Raw genomic sequence first — 20,343 nt, 5'->3', positions numbered from 1 at the left:
CACTTCATTAGATAATATAGATTTGTACAGTGCTCTTCCCTGATTGAAGACCACCCTACAACAAGCGGCATTATTTTCTACTCGCTCTCAAAATCACTTCAGTTTGCCTGAAGTTTTTCTGCTCTTGTCTCAGCCTGATCTTTTCACGAAAAGCTTTTTAAAAACTCAATTTCTGTGATCTAAGGGAAATATTCCTCTTATATCGTATTTGGAAAGAGGAATTAAAGGGCGGAATCACCGGGAATAAACACACCTGGACGGTGTGCCCAGGACAGGACAGACCGAGACAGTCGAGGGCGCTGCTGACCACAGACTACATTTCCCTCAATGCCACGCGGCGCCCACGCACCCATTCACCGCTGGGACTACACTTCCCATAATATCCTGCGTGGAGAGTGCGTTCACGCGGGGCGCGCCGCGGCGCGATGCCCCCCGGGATCTGCAGTCCCGCGGTGACGCGCCGTGCCGTCACGGGGGCGTTACCGGGGCGGGCGGGGCCGGACCGTCGCCAGCGAGGCCTTGTCGGCAGCGGGGGGAGCGGGCCGGGCCCGCGGCCGCTGCACCATGTCCGCCTGCCACAGCTGCGCCGCTGCCGCTCGCCTCTTCGGCTCCACGCTGCCTTCCGCCCGCAGAGGTAACCGCGCTCCGGCCCCGGCCTTCCCTCCCCGGGCCCGGCGGGGTCGGGCCCTCCGGCCGCGGGCCTGAGGGGAGCCCCGGCGCTGCCCTTATCGCGCTGTGACAGCGGCGGGGCACGGCGGCCTTTTCCCTTTTCCCTCCTTTGAGCCGTTTGCTGGTGGCACCCGCGCGGTGCGGGTTGCGGTGAGGGCAGCGTTACGTGCTGGGAAGTTTCGGGGAATTTGCCCTCGCTGTGGGGAAATGTAATGCGAGAATAGAGTTTATTTCAGCAGTGGTGATGCTCAGCAGCTGCCGGCCAGTGTGTGCTACTCTGCAGTGCCAGTAAATGTGTTTAATTGGCTTAAAAAATGGCATAATTGCCTTAATTAATTAAAAGCCTACCTTTGTGGTAGCCTAAACTTGAAATATTTCTCGTAAAGGTGGGCTTAGGTAGCAAGATTCATTATTTCCAACTTGGTAGAAGGACGAGACAGTGCCAGCAGCTCACTGGAAGTTGAGGGCTGTGGGAGGTTGTTACTTTTTTACTGTTTCTCCTCGTTTACCCTTTTCATGGTATTCTTGGGGGTGCTGAGAGCAGACAAACCATGTTCTGCTTTGGGTGAAAGGTAGAGCACCCCCAAATTGTGCTGAAAAATTTCTCTGTTGCCACATTTGCAACAATATTTTCAATTACTCTACCCTCAGCAATAGCCTGATGAGTCAGAGATCATTTACTGCCCTTAAGAGGTGAGTTAACTCTTTGTAGGTGCCTTTACATTTGTATCTCAAATATCAGCTGTGCTGAAAGGTTCTAACCTGTGCTTTCAAATCCAGTCTGTCTGGCCTTATGCAACCTGTCTGAAACAATCAACTTTAAAGCAAGTACTGTTTGGAATTCATTGCAGAATTATCTTTTTTAAAAATTGTGGGTTTTTTGGTCAGATCTAAGATTCAAAAGGATTATGTAAAAGAGGAAATGAGAATAAAATGCAGATAGATCAATACAATTGTTTATCCATCAGCTTTCAATGAAGGTTGTTTAAAAATAAATGTATCTTACTTTTGTGTGTCTTTTATGTTAAACTGTGTCATCTGCCAGGTGCTTTGTTTGCTGTTGCTGGTTAGTGCAAACTTGAGAGAGTTCAGAGTGCACAGATCAGTGTAATCAATGGAGTGTTATGTGGGACAGTTACAGTTTGTCACAGTTCCCTGTCACTTTCCTGCACAGTAGATGCCCCCAAGATCCCCCAGGCTTGCCCCAAAAGTCAATATTTATTCTGTCAAGTATCAATTAAAGGTTAATAAGGTGTTAAGGGGCTTCCCATCGTTTCTTAACTCACAAATCCGAGCAGCCTGGATCGGTTCCATGGCTGCCAGCAGTTAGGGACACGTCCTTTGAAGTCAGTGCTCCAAAAACAATCACCTGAGCCACCCTGCCAGGTGTGTGTGAGCACATCCTGCCAGCTGTTACGTTTTGGAACATTTATCAGAGTCTGGATCTGTCAGTGGCAGCTGCCAGGCATTGAGCTGGAGTGTTGATTTCCCCTGGAGTCTCCCTCTGGGTTTATTGACCCAAGGAAGTCGTGGTGATAACTTTCTTATTGCTTCATTGTGTAATTATACAATGATATTTTGTGCAAAAACACCACTCAGACCTCACGATAAGCACGTGTGGCTTCTCATGCTTAGCCACAAGCTGATGTAGCTGTAATAAGATTTTTTTCCCCCGATTTAGTTTTCACAGTTTACACTGCTCAGTGCTGTGTAAGGTTTCATCCCATACAGTTCTCAGTGCATTTTCTGTCTCACAAGAGCACTCTGAATTAAAATGAGGACTGAAATGTTTCAGCTTTGGTGTTAGTGCCTCAGCCTTTCTCCACAGGCCAAATCCTCCTGTGTCACTGTGTGACTCCAGGTTTTACTCAAGGGAGGAGAGGTGGTCATTGTTTGATTTTTAAGTGTTTTTTTCTCAGTTTCTAAAGCAAATCTCAGTAAAGGAACCATCTCTGAGGAGTGGGGCTCCAAGACAGGGAGCTGCTCAGCACAGCTATTGCATTGTAAACACTCTCCACAGCTTGTTCCTTACTGACAAGTGCACTTGGCACACGGGCTTCTCAGAGTTCTCTGCACATTCACTGAAAGGCACAACTGCTTCTGAGAGCCAGCCAGTGTTTTCAAGTTTTCTGTGACGTTTTTGTAGCTTACCCTGTGTAATCTAAAATGTGTTGCAGTGGCACTCAGCAGAGGAATTTGAAATGGGGAAGCTCATTGGTTGTTATTCCTCCCTCACGTTTACAGACAGAAGCAATGCTGCTAAGAGATTTTGAAAAGATTAATTTTTAGTCATGTTAAAAATAGTACAAGTCATCTTCAGGTTAGGAACTCTTAAGCAGCATGTAAGTTAATAAACCAGCCTCAAATCTCATTTGACACTGTCATCTTCATTGTGACTTTGCAGAGCCTGTAAGAGTTTTCCTGGTAAATTTAGGTTCCTCTTCTTTATTTTTCTCCCTTCCTATTATAGTAACAAGGTGAAGTTTCAGCTCAGCTCCCATCTCTTGGTTGCTGTTGTTTCCTCTTTCAGAACAAAAGGCTGTGCTTCTCTTGCCATTCTTACTTTTTCTTATTTTTTTGAAGAGTTTCTGGACTTTCCATAGGATTCTCTGATCCCTATAACAATAAAACTGTGTGTTGTCAGCAGGTCCGTAGTTGCCATTGTTGCTGTATAGCTCAGCTGTCAGTAAAGCTCAGAGTCCTTATCAAAACCAAGCCAAGTGAGAAATTTGCCACTTTAAATGCGAGAGATGAGAGATGTGGATTCCAGGCTGTTGTTGATGTTGAAATCACAAGCACAACATATGTTAGCTCACGTCATCCCCTGCCATGAAATGCAATCCTGCCCGTGTTGCAAGAGGAGGAAAGGCTGTTCAGTTTCTCAGGGAGGGTTTTTTTCACGTTGGCAGTAGGGGATTTCAGCAAAGTTAAGATTGTGCTGAGTTTGCCGCTGCCTGCCGTCGGTGAGTGCCAAATAGGACACAGCTGCTCAGTTTTCCTCAGCACAATTCCTGTTGCCAAGAGGTGCCTCACATTCCTGGAAACTCATTTTTAGTGGAGTTCCCAGGTCCAGCCATGCAGTCATTGAGTCTGAAACACCTGATTTTTGCATAATAAAGAGACTCTTCAAAGGTTTCTCTCAGGGGGTTGAATTATTTCACAATAAAAGCTCTGAGTTGATTGTGTTTATCATTCTAAGGATCAGTTTCATAACTGGGATGTTCCCTGTTTCATGCCACAACAGGACTCTCAGTTGTCTGATGTTAGAGGGCCTTAAAGTATTTTGGGGTCTTTTTTGGACAACCAAGGTAGCTTTCAACAAGGTGAACATTAGGGTGGGAAAGATCATTTATTTTGGATAATTAAAATCTGTTCAGAGCTGAATTCTGTTGCCAAAACCTTTTAGCTCCACTTAAAGTAAATCAGTTCTGAGATTTGGTGGCAATGGAATTAAAACAGGAGTATTTTAGTATTTAACTTGCTTTTTTTCTTTTGTTTTGTGTTTTTTTTTTTTTTAGGTATTACTTGTGGTCGTACACGCATCCCTGTTTTAGGAAAACTTGGGACTTTTGAAACTTGTTCTCTAAAACGAATTCCTCTTAGAAACTTTTCAGAAACACCAGCATATTTTGCTTCAAAGGATGGTGCAAGCAAGGATGGTTCTGGAGATGGAAGCAAGGTAATTTCCACCAAGTGGGGGTTTCAATAAGTTATGTAAAATGTCCCTTACTTTTTAAAATTTTTTTTTACTTAAAATTAATCTTGAAATTTTGGCCAACTCCTGACATTTCTAATCCCTCAAATTGCTGCAACTGGCAGTGAAGAAAAAACAAATTGTATTGTGAATTTGTTAGGAGATAAACCTTGTCAACATCCCATAATGCTTTTCCCAGTTTTATAAAACTCTTTGCCCAGTGTAAACTTGAAAACTTTATTGGGTATCATAAATCAAGAACAGGACTTCAGGAAAGAGTAGTAATCAGAGCTATTCTCCTTCAAAAGCCTGGTGCTCCCAAGTAGACTTTTTAAAATTACATTTTAAATGTTTCTGGGTTTAGAACTGGTTTGTCTTAAGTAAGACAAGTCAGTGAGGACATGAGCTCACCTCTTGTTAGTCTGTTGTAGTCTATTTTTATCCTAGCCATTCTCTGCAATTATAGTTAATAAACAGCTTCTTCAGATAAATGATTACCTGAGAATAAAACTGCTCTTGAGTCAGCAAATAACATTTTGAGAGTTCACAGGCAATTACTTTGCCTTAGTATGGTGTGTTGTGAACCTGAGGAACTGTCCAGGTGGCACGGGTCTGCTCTGAAGGTGCAATTAAACTTTTTTAAAAATAGGTAAAGAAGATAAAAGAAATTAATAATGTTCTTTTCTTGAAAAGGGTTGTAAGGAGAAATCAGTAGGCAAGACAGGTTTAAAAAATTAAGAACTGCCTTAGAAATGGGAAGAGAGATTTTTGTTGCTTCCTAAAATATAATAACTTGTATTAAGCAGAGTATGAAGGCATAGATACAGATACAAATAAAAAAATGCAGTATTTCCAAGCACTTTGAAATGCATGTTTTAGCACAGATTGCTACACCTGCCAAGGAAGTGAGAGGAGCTGTGGCTTCAGAAACCCTTAGAATCCATGCAGTTGAGATGATAAAATACTCTCTAAATATGATTTGTTTTCTAGTCTGTCATTAAAACATTAAAATACATTATTAAAACACTGTTGACACAGCTTGTTATTGTTCTAGTGCCAGTCATCAACTCTAATGCAGATGTGGGATACCTCTTCCATGGGCATCCAAGACTGGCAGACCTGGGAAATGCAGATGTATTTGTAAATAATTTGGAAATGTAAAACACTTCTAAGTGTTTATGGCACATTCTTCTATGTTTCCAAAGCCTTTAGAAAATCCTGATGAGCCTGACAATTTTGTCATTCAGCTATTGCAAAATTCAAATTATTTGATTCCAGAAGCACACTGCTAAATGCTTACTGTACCAGCTCCATTGTTTGGGGCTAATTGTCTGGAAATCTCTTTTAGAAATCTGTTGGTGAGGGTGGTGGTAAAAAGTCAAGCTCTGGAAGCTCTGGGAAAGGAGGGAACCAACTGCGCTGCCCAAAGTGTGGGGACTTGTGCACACACGTGGAGACCTTTGTGTGTAAGTTTTCCTTAAAACTTCCTTGTTTTAAATAGGCACAGATGTGACTTTGTGATTTAACACAGTCCTGATAGTGAAGTGGTAGCCTGCCTAATTACACGGTGGCAGAAATTTTGTTATGCTTAGTTTGGCCTTGTTGGTGTCACCAGCATTTATTGTCTCTGTGGGTACATTTGTGTAATTCCCATGATGTGTGTGGGGATGTGGTAGTGGAATTCACATTACATCTGGGAATATGCATTTTGAAAATAGTTCATGGCATTTTATACTTAATACCATTTGAACTGCAGATACTTTCATATCTCTATTATATAAGTATATACTTTATATATGTGCATTTGTAATGTCTGTCCTTTCTTTCCTAAATAATATAACTTTAATCCTGCATGTACTGTAACCAAAGTGCTTATCCAGCAGAGGAATTAGTATCTGACAGATGGCTTACTGGAACAGTCTTCCATGGCAAAGTCAGAGCTATAATACATTCCAAATAGCAGGCTGGGAAGTCCAACTAGAAAATCCAAAATCCTTGTTCTCCAGAAGCAACTGCTCCTATCTTATTTTTTTTAAGTATAATCCAAATTAATGACATTAATTCTTTAGGTTCTATCAGTCTTGAAGATATTTCATACCTTATTTCAGCACTAATGAGACCAGCTTAGAAAACAAGAACTTTTGTCAGAAAGCAAATACCCACTGTTAGGTGGTGGGGCTCAAGGAGGAAGTATCAAGTCATAATCAGACTTGTGCACTAAGAGGCTTAAGACAAGGTCAGCATAAATGTGTTCAGCAGTTGTTAATAGAACAGCTGGCAGAAATAATGAGTGGATGTGCTGTGATCTGCTGCTACTCATTTAAAATAGTATTTAAAATGATCAAATGTCACAATAAATCACAGGGCAGTTCTATAATAATAACAATAGATTTCTTTAGAGAAAGGATCAATCCTCAGTCCTTTTTCTCCCCAGAAATAGGGTTGTTTTTCCAGTTTGTTTGAAACTATAGGCAACAAGGTATTCTGCAAAAGCTGGCACTAGTTCATGGAACTGGAAACCTGATCCTGTCTGTGTTCAGTGTGGTCTCACCCTGGACTAGGTGTGGTTGGAAACTAGAAGGATTTTTAATCTCATTTACCTTCTTATGATTCATGAGCAGGCAGCGATGTTTTTGAAACTCTCTCATTTCACTGATGTGTTTCCCTTGGTGCTGCAGTTTGTGCTTTTGTCTGGAAATACCATTCAAGCATTGTCCCAGAACGATCCCTGGAAAGCAGAGATGTGATTTGGGGCTTTGTCAGTGTTGCTGGGAACACTTAAGCATGCCTGGAAACTTCCCTTGGGAACAGGATTTATTGATTTATTCATACCAACACTATGGGAGAACATACCTTGATCAATGCAATTTAAAATTCCCAATAGTGAACCCACTTGAGTTGCAGCATCAGAATAACACAGGCTCTTTAAACAGCTGGGGACTGGAAACCCACTTTTTTCCAAAGGTCCTGTGAGTCCTGGTGGAGTTTTTTGTGGACCTGTGTTATTCTGGTTTAGTCTGTTTATTTGAGCAAACTGCTTCCCAACCACACCCTGTAAGGCAGCTGGAAAACAGAAGTTCTAATTATCTTAAAATTTATTTGAAAAAAGAAACCAAAAACTAAGAAAAATAAATCTGTCCGATTCTCCCCAAAATGAATGGGTTGCAAGTTGTATTAAGCCTACTGTAACTTGATTTTTTTGTTGTTGCTTAGTCAGGAAAAATGATGAATTTGCACAGTTCTGGTTAGAATTAACAACCTGCAGAGCCTTAAATAAATATCTAAAACCAAAGGAAAACATGCAATTAGCATTTGTTTCAGTTTAAATATTAGATTTTCAGTCATTTTGAGAGAAGTAGGGAAGCAAAATACTAAATAAAAGCCATGTTCATTAGAAAATTAATTGCCAGTGAGTGGCAGTGTGACAGGCTGGTTTTTCAGTGGAGTTTGTTTTTGATGGAGCTTCTCTTTGTATCTGCAAATCTTGCAGAAATATTTGCTTGGCAATGGTTTTCCAGTAATTAACAATGAAGGGAAAATATGAGGCAAACAAAAAGTCATTTTGCTTTGCCCTCCTTTCTCAGCAGTTCCTGTATTACTGTTTTGGGTTGTGAAAGTCTGTAAGGAGAGTTTGTGATCAGTGAAATAAGACTTGATCCTCAGATGTGGAGTGAAATCCAATAGCTGTAAAGCTGATTGACATAAGAAGCATTCTCTGGATGCTGCTTTTACTGTCTCCACCTGATGCCATCAGGTTACTCCACCCTCCAAAGCAGCACTTCCCTGCTATTGTACATTCTCAGAAGCTTCCCTGCTTTCTTTTTCCTGGTTTGGGGTTTATTTTTTACCTTAAAGCAATTTGATAGCAGCCCATTGTCTCAATCCTACAACTCTTTTTCATTTTAAGCCTCTGATTGTTTCTGTTTCCTGTATGTTTTGTAAAAACCTGCCATTTCTTTTTGGCAAGGTCAGCTCACACAGACTTTATAAGTGCCTTTGCTAATGCAGTCCCTGTGGCAATGTTGTCTGATTAAAAAAAAAACTTGACTTGCATTTTGGCACACTGTAAATGTTTGCAGACACCTTAATGACAGGGGGGTAATTTGACATGGATATTTTTTGTTGTGCTTTTATGTGCTTGCTAAAATCACATATGAAAACTTGTCAGTATTTAGGATTAGCAAAGTTGCCTGCAACTCAATTGTGTACTCTTTTTTTCTTTTTTTTTTAGTGAAGTTTTAAAAGATGCCCTATAGTACTCTTACAGTCCACTCCTTGTTTTCTGGGGTTTTAAAATCATTCCTGTGGATCTGTAAAGGGACCAACCATTCTCATGGCTATTCTATCCTAAATAAGCCTTGCATAAGGAAGGAGAACAGCCTCATGGCACTGTAGTCATCACAAATATCAGAGGTGTTTTGAGTGAGCCCTGGGAGAAAGGCTGGGTTGTTTTTTTCCCTACAATATTGTTGCTAAATAATCGTTACATAAGAGGAATGGGTTTGTGCAAGTGGATTTCCATCACATTCCCATGAGGCAGATAACAGTAATTTGGAAAGTTGTCAGGAGAACTTCTAACCTGTTACCCAGAATTTCTTTGAAGTAAAGTTAATAAAGTTGTGTTGGTCACAGTATTAGTTGCTACATTCTTAAAGTAATCTGTTGGTCGTGCTTATCCAGGTATAAGGTGGGATTAATGGTAAGAAAAACCCCACCCACTCCTCTTTTGCTGATGCCAGTCCTGTGGGAGACAACAAGTTATAAATAAGCAGCTTGTTTATTGCTAGAGGGTGTTGTTACAGTCAGCTGGTGCTACAGTGTTCAAGCCATTTTCTAAAAACTTTTTACAAGTTCAGAAGTTCTGACATGGAACTTTTCATGGCCTCGTTTTTCTACAGTTACTTTACTTTTAATTAAATTCATTTACTACTATATTTTCTTTAAATCTATCTCACTGCTCGTGATTTGCATTTAGTAGCATAGTAATATGGCCAGAAAGAATCTATTCTGAATTACTTTTATTATTCTTCTCTACTGTCTGTTTTTATTATTTCAACTTTGCTTTGCCAGACGAAAAGAAGAGCAATGCAGGTTCTTATTTTCAGGCTTATGAAACCAACCTTTGCAGATTTCTTAAGACACAGTCACAAAGTCAGCAGTAGGAGGGTTTAGCTTTTGGAATTTGAAAGAAATTTGTCCTAGTCTTGACAGTAAAAATAAATAAGCAGAAGATCTTGCAAAACATCAAAGTCCTTGATGGTTTGTTGCGTACCACAGCTGCCTCTTGTTGGGATGAGCCCTTTGGGTGACCCCCCCTGTGCTTCCTCAGTGTTCCAAAGCCAGAGGGATGCAGAGAGCAGCAGCTGCCTGAGCCCTCCTGTAATGCTGTCTTTGATATTCTACACTGCTTCCCTGCACTTCAGTCTGTGCCTAACCACAATATTTTATTTTGCTGTCAGTTTGAGAGTTGGGAACATTTCCTGCACAGCTAAAGCCTTCATTAATTTTGTCTCTCTCAGAAGTGAATGTGATGCTCCTGGAGAAGTATCAAAAGGAGTTTTGTGTTTAATCCATTGTCTGGTTGCTGCCCAGCATTATGATTTTTTGGGGGGGCAAATTGTGTTCCTTCTGTGTCAAATTTCATAGGCCAATAGTAGCTTTTAAGTGCTCTGAGGTGAGAGAGGGAGAAGTGTTGTGTAAATGCAGGGAGGCTGTGCTGTCTTACAGGTGCTTGTCCTGTGTGATGAGCTTGGACAGAAGCAATTCCTCTCACTGATTTGTTTGACTTTTTCTGCAGCTTCCACTCGTTTTGTGAAGTGTGAAAAGTGTCACCACTTTTTTGTTGTCCTGTCAGAGGCAGACACAAAAAAGAGCATCATTAAAGAGCCTGAGTCAGCAGCAGAAGCTGTGAAATTGGCATTCCAGCAGAAGCCACCACCTCCACCGAAAAAGGTACATTCTTAATTCCACCCAGAGTCCCCTCCTGTTGCAGCATGGAGAAATGCTTCCCTTAATCTGCAGCAGGTGTGTAATGGGCTGCTGGGACAGAGCCACAAACAATAAAGATGATTAGCTCAAGATTAAACCTTTGTGAGCTGTGTGACCCAGCAGAGCACTGATAAAGGGAACAAGTAGATCCAATAAAGGTATTGGAGCTTGTTTTCCTCTCTTTGTCTTGTGATTTCATTTTCTCCTGTGTCCTTGAGGCTGACCTCAGCCCTCACCAACTGTAGTAACTTTTCTTTCTCACTGTGGCTTGCATTCTGGATATTTATTTTAGCAGCTTCTTTCTGTAGCTGCAGGGCCTTTTATTGGGTGAGAGCTGTAGCAGATTAATTTGTGGCCATGGTCCTTCTGAAGTCACTTGGTTTGCCTCTGGAGATTAGGGAGGGAGCCTTTTATGTTTCTCACTTTTTGGTGGACTGTAATGGTTACTCCACGCAGCTCCTTGATAGGCCTCTTTTAAGAAAAAAAAAGTTCTTAATATTTCTGTTCCTCTTTAAAATTTGGGTGAAAATAAGCAATGGACATATATTAACACAATATAATTGTGTAAGCATCAGGTTTTTTCAAGTGAACTTATCAATAGGAATATATTTGTATTTTAGATGTTAATTTCTGTTTCTCAGGTAATGATTCAGACCAAAGTCTATCTTTGGCACAATGTACTATTTTTCCTTTTCTGCTGCAAGATGATTTAGAAGTGTTACTAAGGTTAATCTGTTTTTCAGATTTACAACTACCTCGACAAATACGTTGTTGGTCAGTGTTTTGCCAAGAAGGTGCTTTCAGTTGCTGTGTATAATCATTACAAGAGAATCTACAATAATATCCCATCTAACCTGAGACAGCAAGCAGAAGTTGAGAAACAGACTTCTTTAACACCAAGAGGTTTGTATGATATTTGGTATTTTTCTGGTCAAATAAATTACCATTTCAGGGCCCTAACTTGAGAAATCTAAGAAAGGTTTTACCCTGACACTAGATGTTCTGTAATTGAAATTACAAGAATTTCTACTTAATATAATTTTCACTGTGAACTTGTGTGATTTATTTACATGGTAATCAGAAGGTTTATGGTGCTTTCCATATGAAGTGCTTAGCCTTTTTTGCTGATACATATTATGGGGTATTCTCCTTTAACTTTCTAGAGTGAGTCTCCTGTTTTTTTCTCTCTAATCTCATTTACTACTTAGCGGTAAATCTGCTGCTGAATCTGCAAGCAACAATGCAGATCAGGAAGGTGATATTTTGCATAGGTAAATTGATGAGTACTTAGATTTCTAACTTCCCTTGCTCCTGCTGGCAGCATCTGCTGGGCACCACAGTATTGTTCCATATCTAGCTGGTGTAGATGGAGTTACTCTTGGCAGTACTTTTGTTGCTGAGTAAGTGTGTAGCTATGTTGATCTAATTTATTTTTAGAAGTAGGATTAAGTTACCATCTCTGACTCCAAGTGTACCTTCGGTGGTTTTTTTAAAAGGTGTTTTGCTCTGTCTTGCAAAAGTTACCACAGAAATCTTCATTTTTTTGAATTAAGACAAGTCTTTTAGATGAGGAGGGAACATTGGTAGCACTGTTCTGGTAAGAGAGCAGTTGTGTACCTGGCACCAGGCATTTCCTGACCCTCCTCAGGGAGATAACATGGTCCATACCCACAGAGACTGACAGCGAATGTTTACATATTTCAGAGTTCTGCCTTATAACATGGAACATTGTAACGCTCAGGGAGAGTTTAAGGAAGCCTCTTCGAACCAAAGTTGTTATTCTATTTTTTTCCCTTCTATAATTGGCTTTAAAGTGAAAATCTAATTAGAGGTAATAGATTGTTGTTGTTTTTAGAAGTAGATAGCTTGCTGGCATTTCAAAAACATGCAATTTGGGTTTCGGGTTAATTTTGACAGCAATAAAAAATAGCTCTTGTGGGGATTTCTTGTCAGAAATTCATTCATAGACAGTGATAAGATGTATTCAGAAGAGGGCAAGAGGTGGAGAATTTATAAGCTTTTATAGACTTACTTTTTTATGACTGTTTTCATCCTCTCTCTTAGAATTAGAAATCAGAAGACGGGAGGATGAGTACAGATTTACAAGTAAGTGAACCCTCTCCTCATGTCCTCCTCTGCAATACCTACTTTATGACATGGAGAAGAGTCTTTAGTGACTGCTAGTTTGAAATGTTGGGTGAAGTCCAGTGCTTGTACTTTTTTTGTCATGGAAATCAACAGCTTGGGTTTATTTCTTCTCGTATGTTAAAAAAAATATATAAGAAATATTAGTAAAAGTGAGTAAATTTGTAAGGACTGAAAATTTCTCTTGCTTTTTAATGTAGAGGAATGCTTTTAGGTAATCCACTGTGCTATTGGAAATTCTTTTCCTGTATGCCTCTGCAAAAGTGTGGTTGGAACTCCTGTTTGTGCAATAATTGTGCTGTAATTCTGTTGCTTTCCTCTCTGTAAGCTTCTGTACAGAGAGAATTCTAGGTTTGCAGAAGAACCTTGCCGTTACTGTGTGTTTAAAGTAGTGACAGACTTCAGTGGTGCTCAAACAGTGCTGTTATTGTTCTCTCCAGAACTCCTGCAGATTGCTGGAATCAGTCCTCATGGTAATGCTTTGGGAGCATCAATGCAGCAACAGATGAACCAGCAGATACCTCAGGAAAAACGGGGAGGAGAAGTACTAGATTCAGCCAATGATGACATTAAACTTGAAAAAAGTAATATTTTGCTGCTTGGACCAACTGGATCAGGTATACTGCTGCATGTTTCTATAGGTGTCCTATTTTTAATGGAATTTGTTGTTAATGGGCGATTTTCCTCTTCTGTGGTAATTCAGATTTGGTTTATAAAAAAACTAAACTGTAAATTTCAAATTTGGATTCCAGTGTTTTCATGCCATGTTAACCAGTGTTTTCATGCCATGCTGAGCTAGTGGCCTTAAAAGGGAATGAGCTGTAGTTGTGTGGTTTTCTTTTTTTCTTTTTTTTAATGCTTTTATTTCCTGACTGAATAAAAGATGCCACTTTGACCAAAAAGTGGCAGTTATAGTTTCACTGCTTTAGCTGGCAAGCTGAGATGCTGCAGTGAGTGCTGTTTCACCTCTGGGACAGATTAGTTGCAGGGGGTTGGAAAGAGAGATTATTTTGTATGTTCATAAGACTTGGGAGTGTTTGTGCTGAAGTGATGGCATTTTGCAGACTTTTTGGGAGAACATTCACTAAACAATATTTTAATTCTGTTTCTTCCCAACTTCAAAGCAGGAGCAATTGGACTTTGCACTGCACCCTGAGTGTCTGCAAAGGACTACTGATTTATTTAATCTTTAAACTCTGCAAGTACATGCATTATGGTTTTTATATTGTGTGACATTTTGTGGTACTGTATGCATTTCAAGCTGCCTTAAATGTGTATTATTAAACTAAAACCAGAAATACAGCCTGCCAATGTAAAAACCACTGCTTATGAAAGCTACCTTCCTTGGAAAATATTCTTATATTAAGATGCTGGTATGACTCAGAATGTTTAATAAGAGTAATGAGGATCCTCTGGTAAATCCTTGAATGGTTTGGGTTGGAGGGTACCTTAAAGCTCCCCTTGTTCCACCCCTGCCATGTGCAGGGACAACTTCCACTATCCAAGGTTGCTCCAAGCTCTGTGCAGCCTGGCCTTGGACACTTCCAGGGATGGGGCAGCCCCAGCTTCTCTGGGCACCCTGTGCCAGGCCCACCCTCACAGCCAAGGATTTCTTCCCAATATCTCGTCTAAACCCACCCTCTTTCAGTTTAAAGCCATTCCCCCTTGTCCTGTCACTACACTGCCTTGTTAGAAGTCCCTGTGGAAGTACTTGGATTTGTGTCCTCAAAGAGAAATGTGTGGCAGTTCTAACATGCAACTTTTATTTTACCAGGTAAAACCCTGCTGGCTCAGACTCTGGCTAAATGCCTGGATGTCCCTTTTGCTATCTGTGATTGCACCACCTTGACTCAAGCTGGCTACGTTGGGGAAGACATTGAATCTGTCATCGCCAAACTCCTGCAAGATGCCAACTACAACATAGAAAAAGCACAGCAAGGTAAACTTCTCACGTGTGGTACAGACACTGTTCATTTTGTTGAAGTGCTCTAAGCTTTTGAGACCAACAGTATTCCTGAAATTGCTGTCCTGCTGCATGTACCCAAAGTGTAAATCAGATAGAATAAACCTGAAAAGAGCTCAACGTGTATTTTTTTTTGGTCCACAACTGGACAAAATTACAGGTTTTTGCAGTCAGGAAGTAGAACAGACTGCTGCACCCTCAAATCTTATAATTCTCTGTAAACTCTTGCTTCTCTTTAAAAGTAGGGTTGTCTTTAATCCCATTTTCTGTAACTGCAGGAATTGTTTTTCTGGATGAAGTAGATAAGATTGGCAGTGTTCCTGGTATCCATCAGTTACGGGATGTTGGGGGAGAAGGTGTTCAACAGGTAAATATTTCCATGGAGTGATTTTACTTCCTGAGTGAACAGGACATGGGATCCTGTCATGTCAAAGGGCATGGGAATGGAGTCATAGTTCTTCAGTTCCTTAATTATTCACCTTCAAAAGACACATCCTTCCTCTTGAGTTCATTAAAAAACAGAATCTCCAAAGCAGTTTGAGATGTCCTCATGGAAGCATTTCAGTTCAAAAATGTCTTTGCAGCATTCAGCCAGCCAGTTCATAATGAAGACATGGACAAGTAGCAATTCCCATTTAAACAAAACTCTTAAAGCAGCTAATCATTATATGCATAATGTGCATGAGAACCACATTAAAGGAATGTTTTTGTCCTTGAGTGGGATTGTCCCATAGGGAAAACTGACTTTTTTGGACACTTACTGTTACTATAAAGGCATAAGGGAGCAAAAAATATATTTGTGAAATTGAACATATCATGGTGCTATGGAAGGGAAATTTTTTATTGCTTATTTCTTCTTTCCTTTTTAGGGCTTGTTAAAATTACTTGAAGGCACAATAGTAAACGTTCCAGAAAAGAATTCTCGGAAACTCCGTGGAGAAACCGTGCAGGTTGACACAACAAACATTCTGTTTGTAGCTTCTGGTGCTTTTAATGGTCTTGACAGAATTATCAGCAGGAGGAAAAATGAAAAAGTGAGTGCATCAGGCTGTATCCAGGCTGAAAGATCATCATCTTGATTGCTGTTTGCAATACTGACTTTTACAGGTCTTGCTGTATTTGTAAACACTAAATTTCTTTATTTCAGCAAGTGATGCTAAAAACCATCAGCATCTTAAAATACCGTGTCCTGCAGTTCACTGTTTTGTAGATTAATGTCTGGGAACAGGGTTCTGGCTGCAGCATTCTGACTAAATGTGCTCCCTGTCTCTAACACTAAAGAAGTGACTGAAATTCAAGTTATTGTTCATGTTAATTTATGTAGCTTCCCATGTAAGCAAACTTGCCTGCATTTGCTTCACTTGTAAAGTGTAACTGATACTTGTAAAATGACCAGAACACGTTGATAACCTTCTGTCTTCTAAGAAAAGATTGGTCTTTTACTGATGTATTAATCCTTCACTGAGGAAATTCAATCTTTTAAGAAACTGATTGTATGCAAGGAGTCTAATTTTACTTTAAATGGTTTCTTGAGCTCAAATTAGTACGTAATGACATAATCTGTGGTGGTGTTCACAGGGGTCTTAGGATGAGGGAAGAGATGAGAATGTTGACTCCATGTTTCAGAAGGCTTGATTTATTATTTTATGATATATATTATATTAAAACTATACTAAAAGAATAGAAGAAAGGATTTTATCAGAAGGCTGGCTAAGAATAGAAAAAGAAGGATAACAAAGGCTTGTGACTGACTGAGACAGTCTGAGACAGCTGGACTGTGATTGGTCATTAATTAGAAACAACCACATGGGCCCAATCCCAGATGCACCTGTTGCATTCCACAGCAGCAGATAACCATTGTTTGCATTTTGTTCCCGAGGCCTCTCAGCTTCTCAGGAGAAAAACTCCTAAGGAAAGGATTTTTCATAAAAGATGTCTGTGACAATAATCAGTCACTGCAGAATTTTAATATTCATGGAAAGTGATTTATTTACGTCAAGAAAACTCAGTTATTACAGTTCTCTAAGCAGCACATGTTTGTTTTTGCAGTACCTAGGATTTGGGACACCATCTAACATGGGGAAAGGCAGAAGGGCTGCAGCAGCAGCTGATCTTGCCAATATCAGTGGAGAGTCTGACCCACAGGAGGATATTGAGGAGAAGGATCGCTTGCTGCGCCACGTGGAAGCCAGGGACCTCATCGAGTTTGGCATGATTCCTGAATTTGTGGGACGTTTGCCTGTCGTGGTTCCCCTGCACAGCCTGGATGAGAAAACCCTGGTGCGGATCCTTACGGAGCCACGGAACGCTGTGGTTCCTCAGTACCAGGCACTGTTCAGCATGGATAAGGTTTGAGTTTTCATTTGATGACTCTTTGGTGTTCATTTTTATAAATACAGTGGTTTTAGTCATGCTTGTACTCACCACGCTGGGTTATAAATGAAATTGCTAACTGAACTTCCCATTTCTCTCTGTGTAGTGTGAATTAAATGTAACTGAAGATGCATTGAAGGCTATAGCCAGACTGGCCCTGGACAGAAAAACCGGTGCCAGAGGTCTTCGATCTATAATGGTGAGTAAAGTAAGTCTTATAAACAACAAATGAAGTTTCCTGGATTTGTGTGTATGGACCTAATCTTGACCATTTCCAGTGACAGCCACACTTAGTTCTGGCCCTTACATGGATGCAGTAAGTCTTTCTAAAGCTGTGAGTATTCAGAGTTCTTCCAAGAAGACTCTCTGAAAATCACTTGTTTCTGTATGCCCTCTTCTACGTAAATATTTTCCCCTCTATTTTCTTGCAGGAAAAGCTGCTGCTGGAGCCCATGTTTGAAGTGCCCAATTCTGACATCGTATGTGTGGAAGTTGACAAAGATGTTGTAGAAGGCAAAAAAGAGCCAGGATACATTAGGTAAAACGGTAACAGAAGTAGCAGAACAGACCAGTAATACAACTAGACAGGTATTCTGATGGAATAAGCACAAATCCATGCACACAACCTAAAAAAGATTCTATGCTCTGTATATTGTACACAGCTGAATTAGTGCCTGTTCTGTCCTAGAGACTATGAATTTGTATTGCTTTAGTTTTTAAGCAGAAATTTTAAAATAAACATATGTGAAGTTACTTTTGTGTGTGTATACCTGTAGAAATGGAAGTAAATTTTAAGGTAACAGTAAAAATTTGAAATTCAGTTGTGATTGTACTGAAATTTTTGAAATGAAACTGTTTCTTTTTTCGTACTTTTTACCACAGATGTGGGGTTTTTATACAAGCTCCAGTCTGCAACAATTTTCTACATTACTCTTGCAGCAGTGGAGAACCACAAAGGCACATCTATTGATTTGCTGAACTCTTGTTAAAATAATCAATTTATTGTTGTTAAATAATCAATTTAATGTTGTAAAGAGTATGGTAATGATGTGGAATGTTGAAAACACTGGATAAATCTGCATTTAAAAAAAAATCCAGCAATTTCCATGAATGAAGGGTGGAATTGAGAGAGAATGGATCAGGTTAAAACTAGTTAAAAAATTAATTCCCAAATTTCAGGTCTGAAATTTAGGAGCTGTGTCTTGGTTTCTATCACTGACAATGTTGAGTGGCTTTCTCCACTCATGTGCTCATTCCAGCACCTTGTCTGTGCTGAAGCTTGGCTCAGCCTTGTATTGTTGGAGGGAGTGAAAAGTATTACATTGATGGTTGCTTGAAGTGATTTTGTATAGCACCAGAAATACTAAATTTATCGATTAAATCAAACAACTTACTGAAAGTCAGAAGGCTAATTGAATTCAGCTAATGAGCCTGTGTGCTGGTGGCACTGCAAACGTGCACAGCAGCATTTCCAGATCAGAAGGTCAGAACTTTGTCACGGGGCTCTGTGCATGTGACATGTTTGTCAGAAGCTATGGAAAGTGCCTCTTGTTTTTTCCCTCTGTGTCTAAGGTCTCTGATCATTCCTTCCAATCCTAGGGCTCCCACCAAGGACTCATCAGAAGAGGAGTATGACTCTGGAGTGGAGGAGGAAGGCTGGCCTCGACAGGCAGATGCTGCAAACCATTAAACACTGTCAGAACCCTGACCTGCAGAAAGCTCACTCGGTTCTTTCCTTGCAATTGCCTCTGGCTCCAGCCTGGCCCCAAAGGCACCAGATCTGTCTCGGATACAATTCCTGATGAGGAACTTCATTAGCTAAATCAGATCGTGTATTTTACTGCAGCATCACCTTGATTTGATGGACAGAGTGTGGACTGGGATGGCATAATGTTCAACTATGAATTGTATATTACACTTGTTCAATTAAAATGTATAGCAAATGCAGCAGCACCTGCACTGCCCTTGCCAGAAACTAAACCAGCAGCGCAGGTGCTGCCATTAGTTAGATTTAACAATAATGTTACTCTACAAGTGGGAAATCAAAATTAATAATTAGTAGAGGGTGAGTAAACTATCTTAGCTCCTGGTACGGGTCACAGGGGGTTCTGTTCAGGTCAGTGTTAGAGTCTTGCTGGTGTGTGAAACCCAGCGGGCACTGGAGTGGCTTGTTACATTGGTGGGGGAGGAAGCCCTTTTGGAAAAAGGGGACACGCTTTGTGACACTGCTGGGAGATTCTGCTAAAATGTGACACTGGTTTGTTACAGTCATTTGAATATCCAATGATACCCTTCACGTCTCCATTGGGAGTTTTAATCACCTTGGATACTGTGAAAGAAGGTGAAGTCTGGTTTTCCAGAGGGGTAAACAAGATTCCTAGCAAGCAGTAAAACCATCTAAATTTGGATGAGAAGTCGCCATAAATTTTTAAATATTAATGTTCTAATATAGTACATTTTGTTTAACGTATTGGAACTATCATGCATCAATTTTTTGGTGCCAAGTATTTGCCCAACCTATCTTATAATGTTAAGAGATGAAAGAAGTAAATGTATAATATTTTTGCTGTAATCAGTAGTGATTGTTCACATGACAGTGCTTTTTAAGTTATATTCTCAAATGCTAGTATTGCATCTTGTGGGTTTGTCTTTGATTTTAGTCTCACAGCAAGCAATCCTCCCTCTTCTGTTCTCCACCAAAATTAATTCAATCCTTTAGGAAAGTCTTTGTAAAAACACTAAAGGACCTGTATGTTTTTGATTTGTTTCAGGAATTAAAATTGTCACTTAAAACTTTGTTTTGTCCTTCGGTGAAAACGTGGACTTGAGTTTCCCTAAAACTTTAATTCACACTATTTAAATAAAACTTTCATCCTTCTTTTTAGTCTAGTGGCTGTTTTAGGACAGGAAAAAATACTGAATATCTATTGACCCTATTTTTGTCATTAATTTTTGTCATGTAAATTTTATGTAATATTTGTGTTCTTCCCTAGCAGCAGTGTGACATGCAATTGTAGCCAGGTGCAACAGATACTTCCCGTGGGATTACAGATTCTTTTCAGGTTAAATGACCCATTAATGGTTCAGAAAAAGCTGCGTTTGGAGTTGAGGATATTTCTAGAAGCTTGGTCCCCTCGAAATGGGAATTTGTGGTGAACTATCTGTAACTGCATCCTCACTTTCCTTTTTGTAGAGTGAAAAAACATAACAGCTTTTAATTCTGAATCCTTTAATTCAAATCCTTTTTTAAACAGATAGAAAAAACCACCACATTTTAGGTGAAACTGTTCAACAACTTAGTTTTGAAAGTTGTTTGGAATTCTGTAACCAAGAACTGTTTTTAAGGAAATAAAAATGCCGTGTAACTACAGTTTGTACTTCACCTCTGGCGTTTGAATAAAAGCGAATATTCAAGCAGTGGAGAGTTGTCATCCATGACGCATATTTCAAGTTTTAGTTTTAGAAATGTAATGCGGGCGGGGCGGGTCCTCCGGGCCGCCAGGGGGCGCTG

At 40.1% G+C, this 20,343-nt stretch overlaps 1 protein-coding gene across 3 annotated transcripts; it reads left to right on the top strand.

The window, feature by feature from the left end:
• The first annotated feature begins 478 nt into the window (after positions 1 to 478).
• On the top strand, positions 479 to 20,252 carry CLPX (caseinolytic mitochondrial matrix peptidase chaperone subunit X). 3 transcript variants are annotated; one of them, XM_071441201.1, is made up of 14 exons: positions 479 to 634; positions 4,188 to 4,348; positions 5,712 to 5,829; positions 10,161 to 10,315; positions 11,095 to 11,254; positions 12,416 to 12,457; positions 12,937 to 13,113; positions 14,271 to 14,435; positions 14,738 to 14,826; positions 15,329 to 15,493; positions 16,509 to 16,808; positions 16,939 to 17,031; positions 17,264 to 17,370; positions 18,432 to 20,252. In XM_071441201.1, exons 1-14 carry the CDS (start codon positions 565 to 567, stop codon positions 18,520 to 18,522), a joined length of 1,893 nt encoding a protein of 630 aa, XP_071297302.1. In that variant the 5' UTR covers positions 479 to 564; the 3' UTR covers positions 18,523 to 20,252. The 3 variants fall into 3 exon arrangements, with proteins under 3 accessions (XP_071297302.1, XP_071297304.1, XP_071297303.1); XM_071441203.1 differs by having other exon boundaries at positions 17,264 to 17,420; XM_071441202.1 differs by lacking the exon at positions 12,416 to 12,457.
• Positions 20,253 to 20,343: the final 91 nt, after the last annotated feature.

The sequence above is a fragment of the Agelaius tricolor genome, unplaced genomic scaffold (assembly GCF_023055355.1).
Source record: "Agelaius tricolor isolate 1412-34295 unplaced genomic scaffold, bAgeTri1.0.p SCAF_16, whole genome shotgun sequence".
In the NCBI taxonomy this organism is placed as follows: Eukaryota; Metazoa; Chordata; class Aves; order Passeriformes; family Icteridae; genus Agelaius; species Agelaius tricolor.
This window is presented reverse-complemented; position numbering and strand designations above follow the sequence as displayed.

Bases quoted from the DNA above. Each gene is read 5' to 3' on its own strand.
- CLPX (XM_071441201.1), top strand. From the start codon at position 565: ATGTCCGCCTGCCACAGCTGCGCCGCTGCCGCTCGCCTCTTCGGCTCC. The intron at 11,255-12,415 runs GTTTGTATGATA...CCTCTCTCTTAG, and splicing joins GACTTCTTTAACACCAAGAG to AATTAGAAATCAGAAGACGG. The intron at 14,436-14,737 runs GTAAACTTCTCA...CTGTAACTGCAG, and splicing joins CATAGAAAAAGCACAGCAAG to GAATTGTTTTTCTGGATGAA.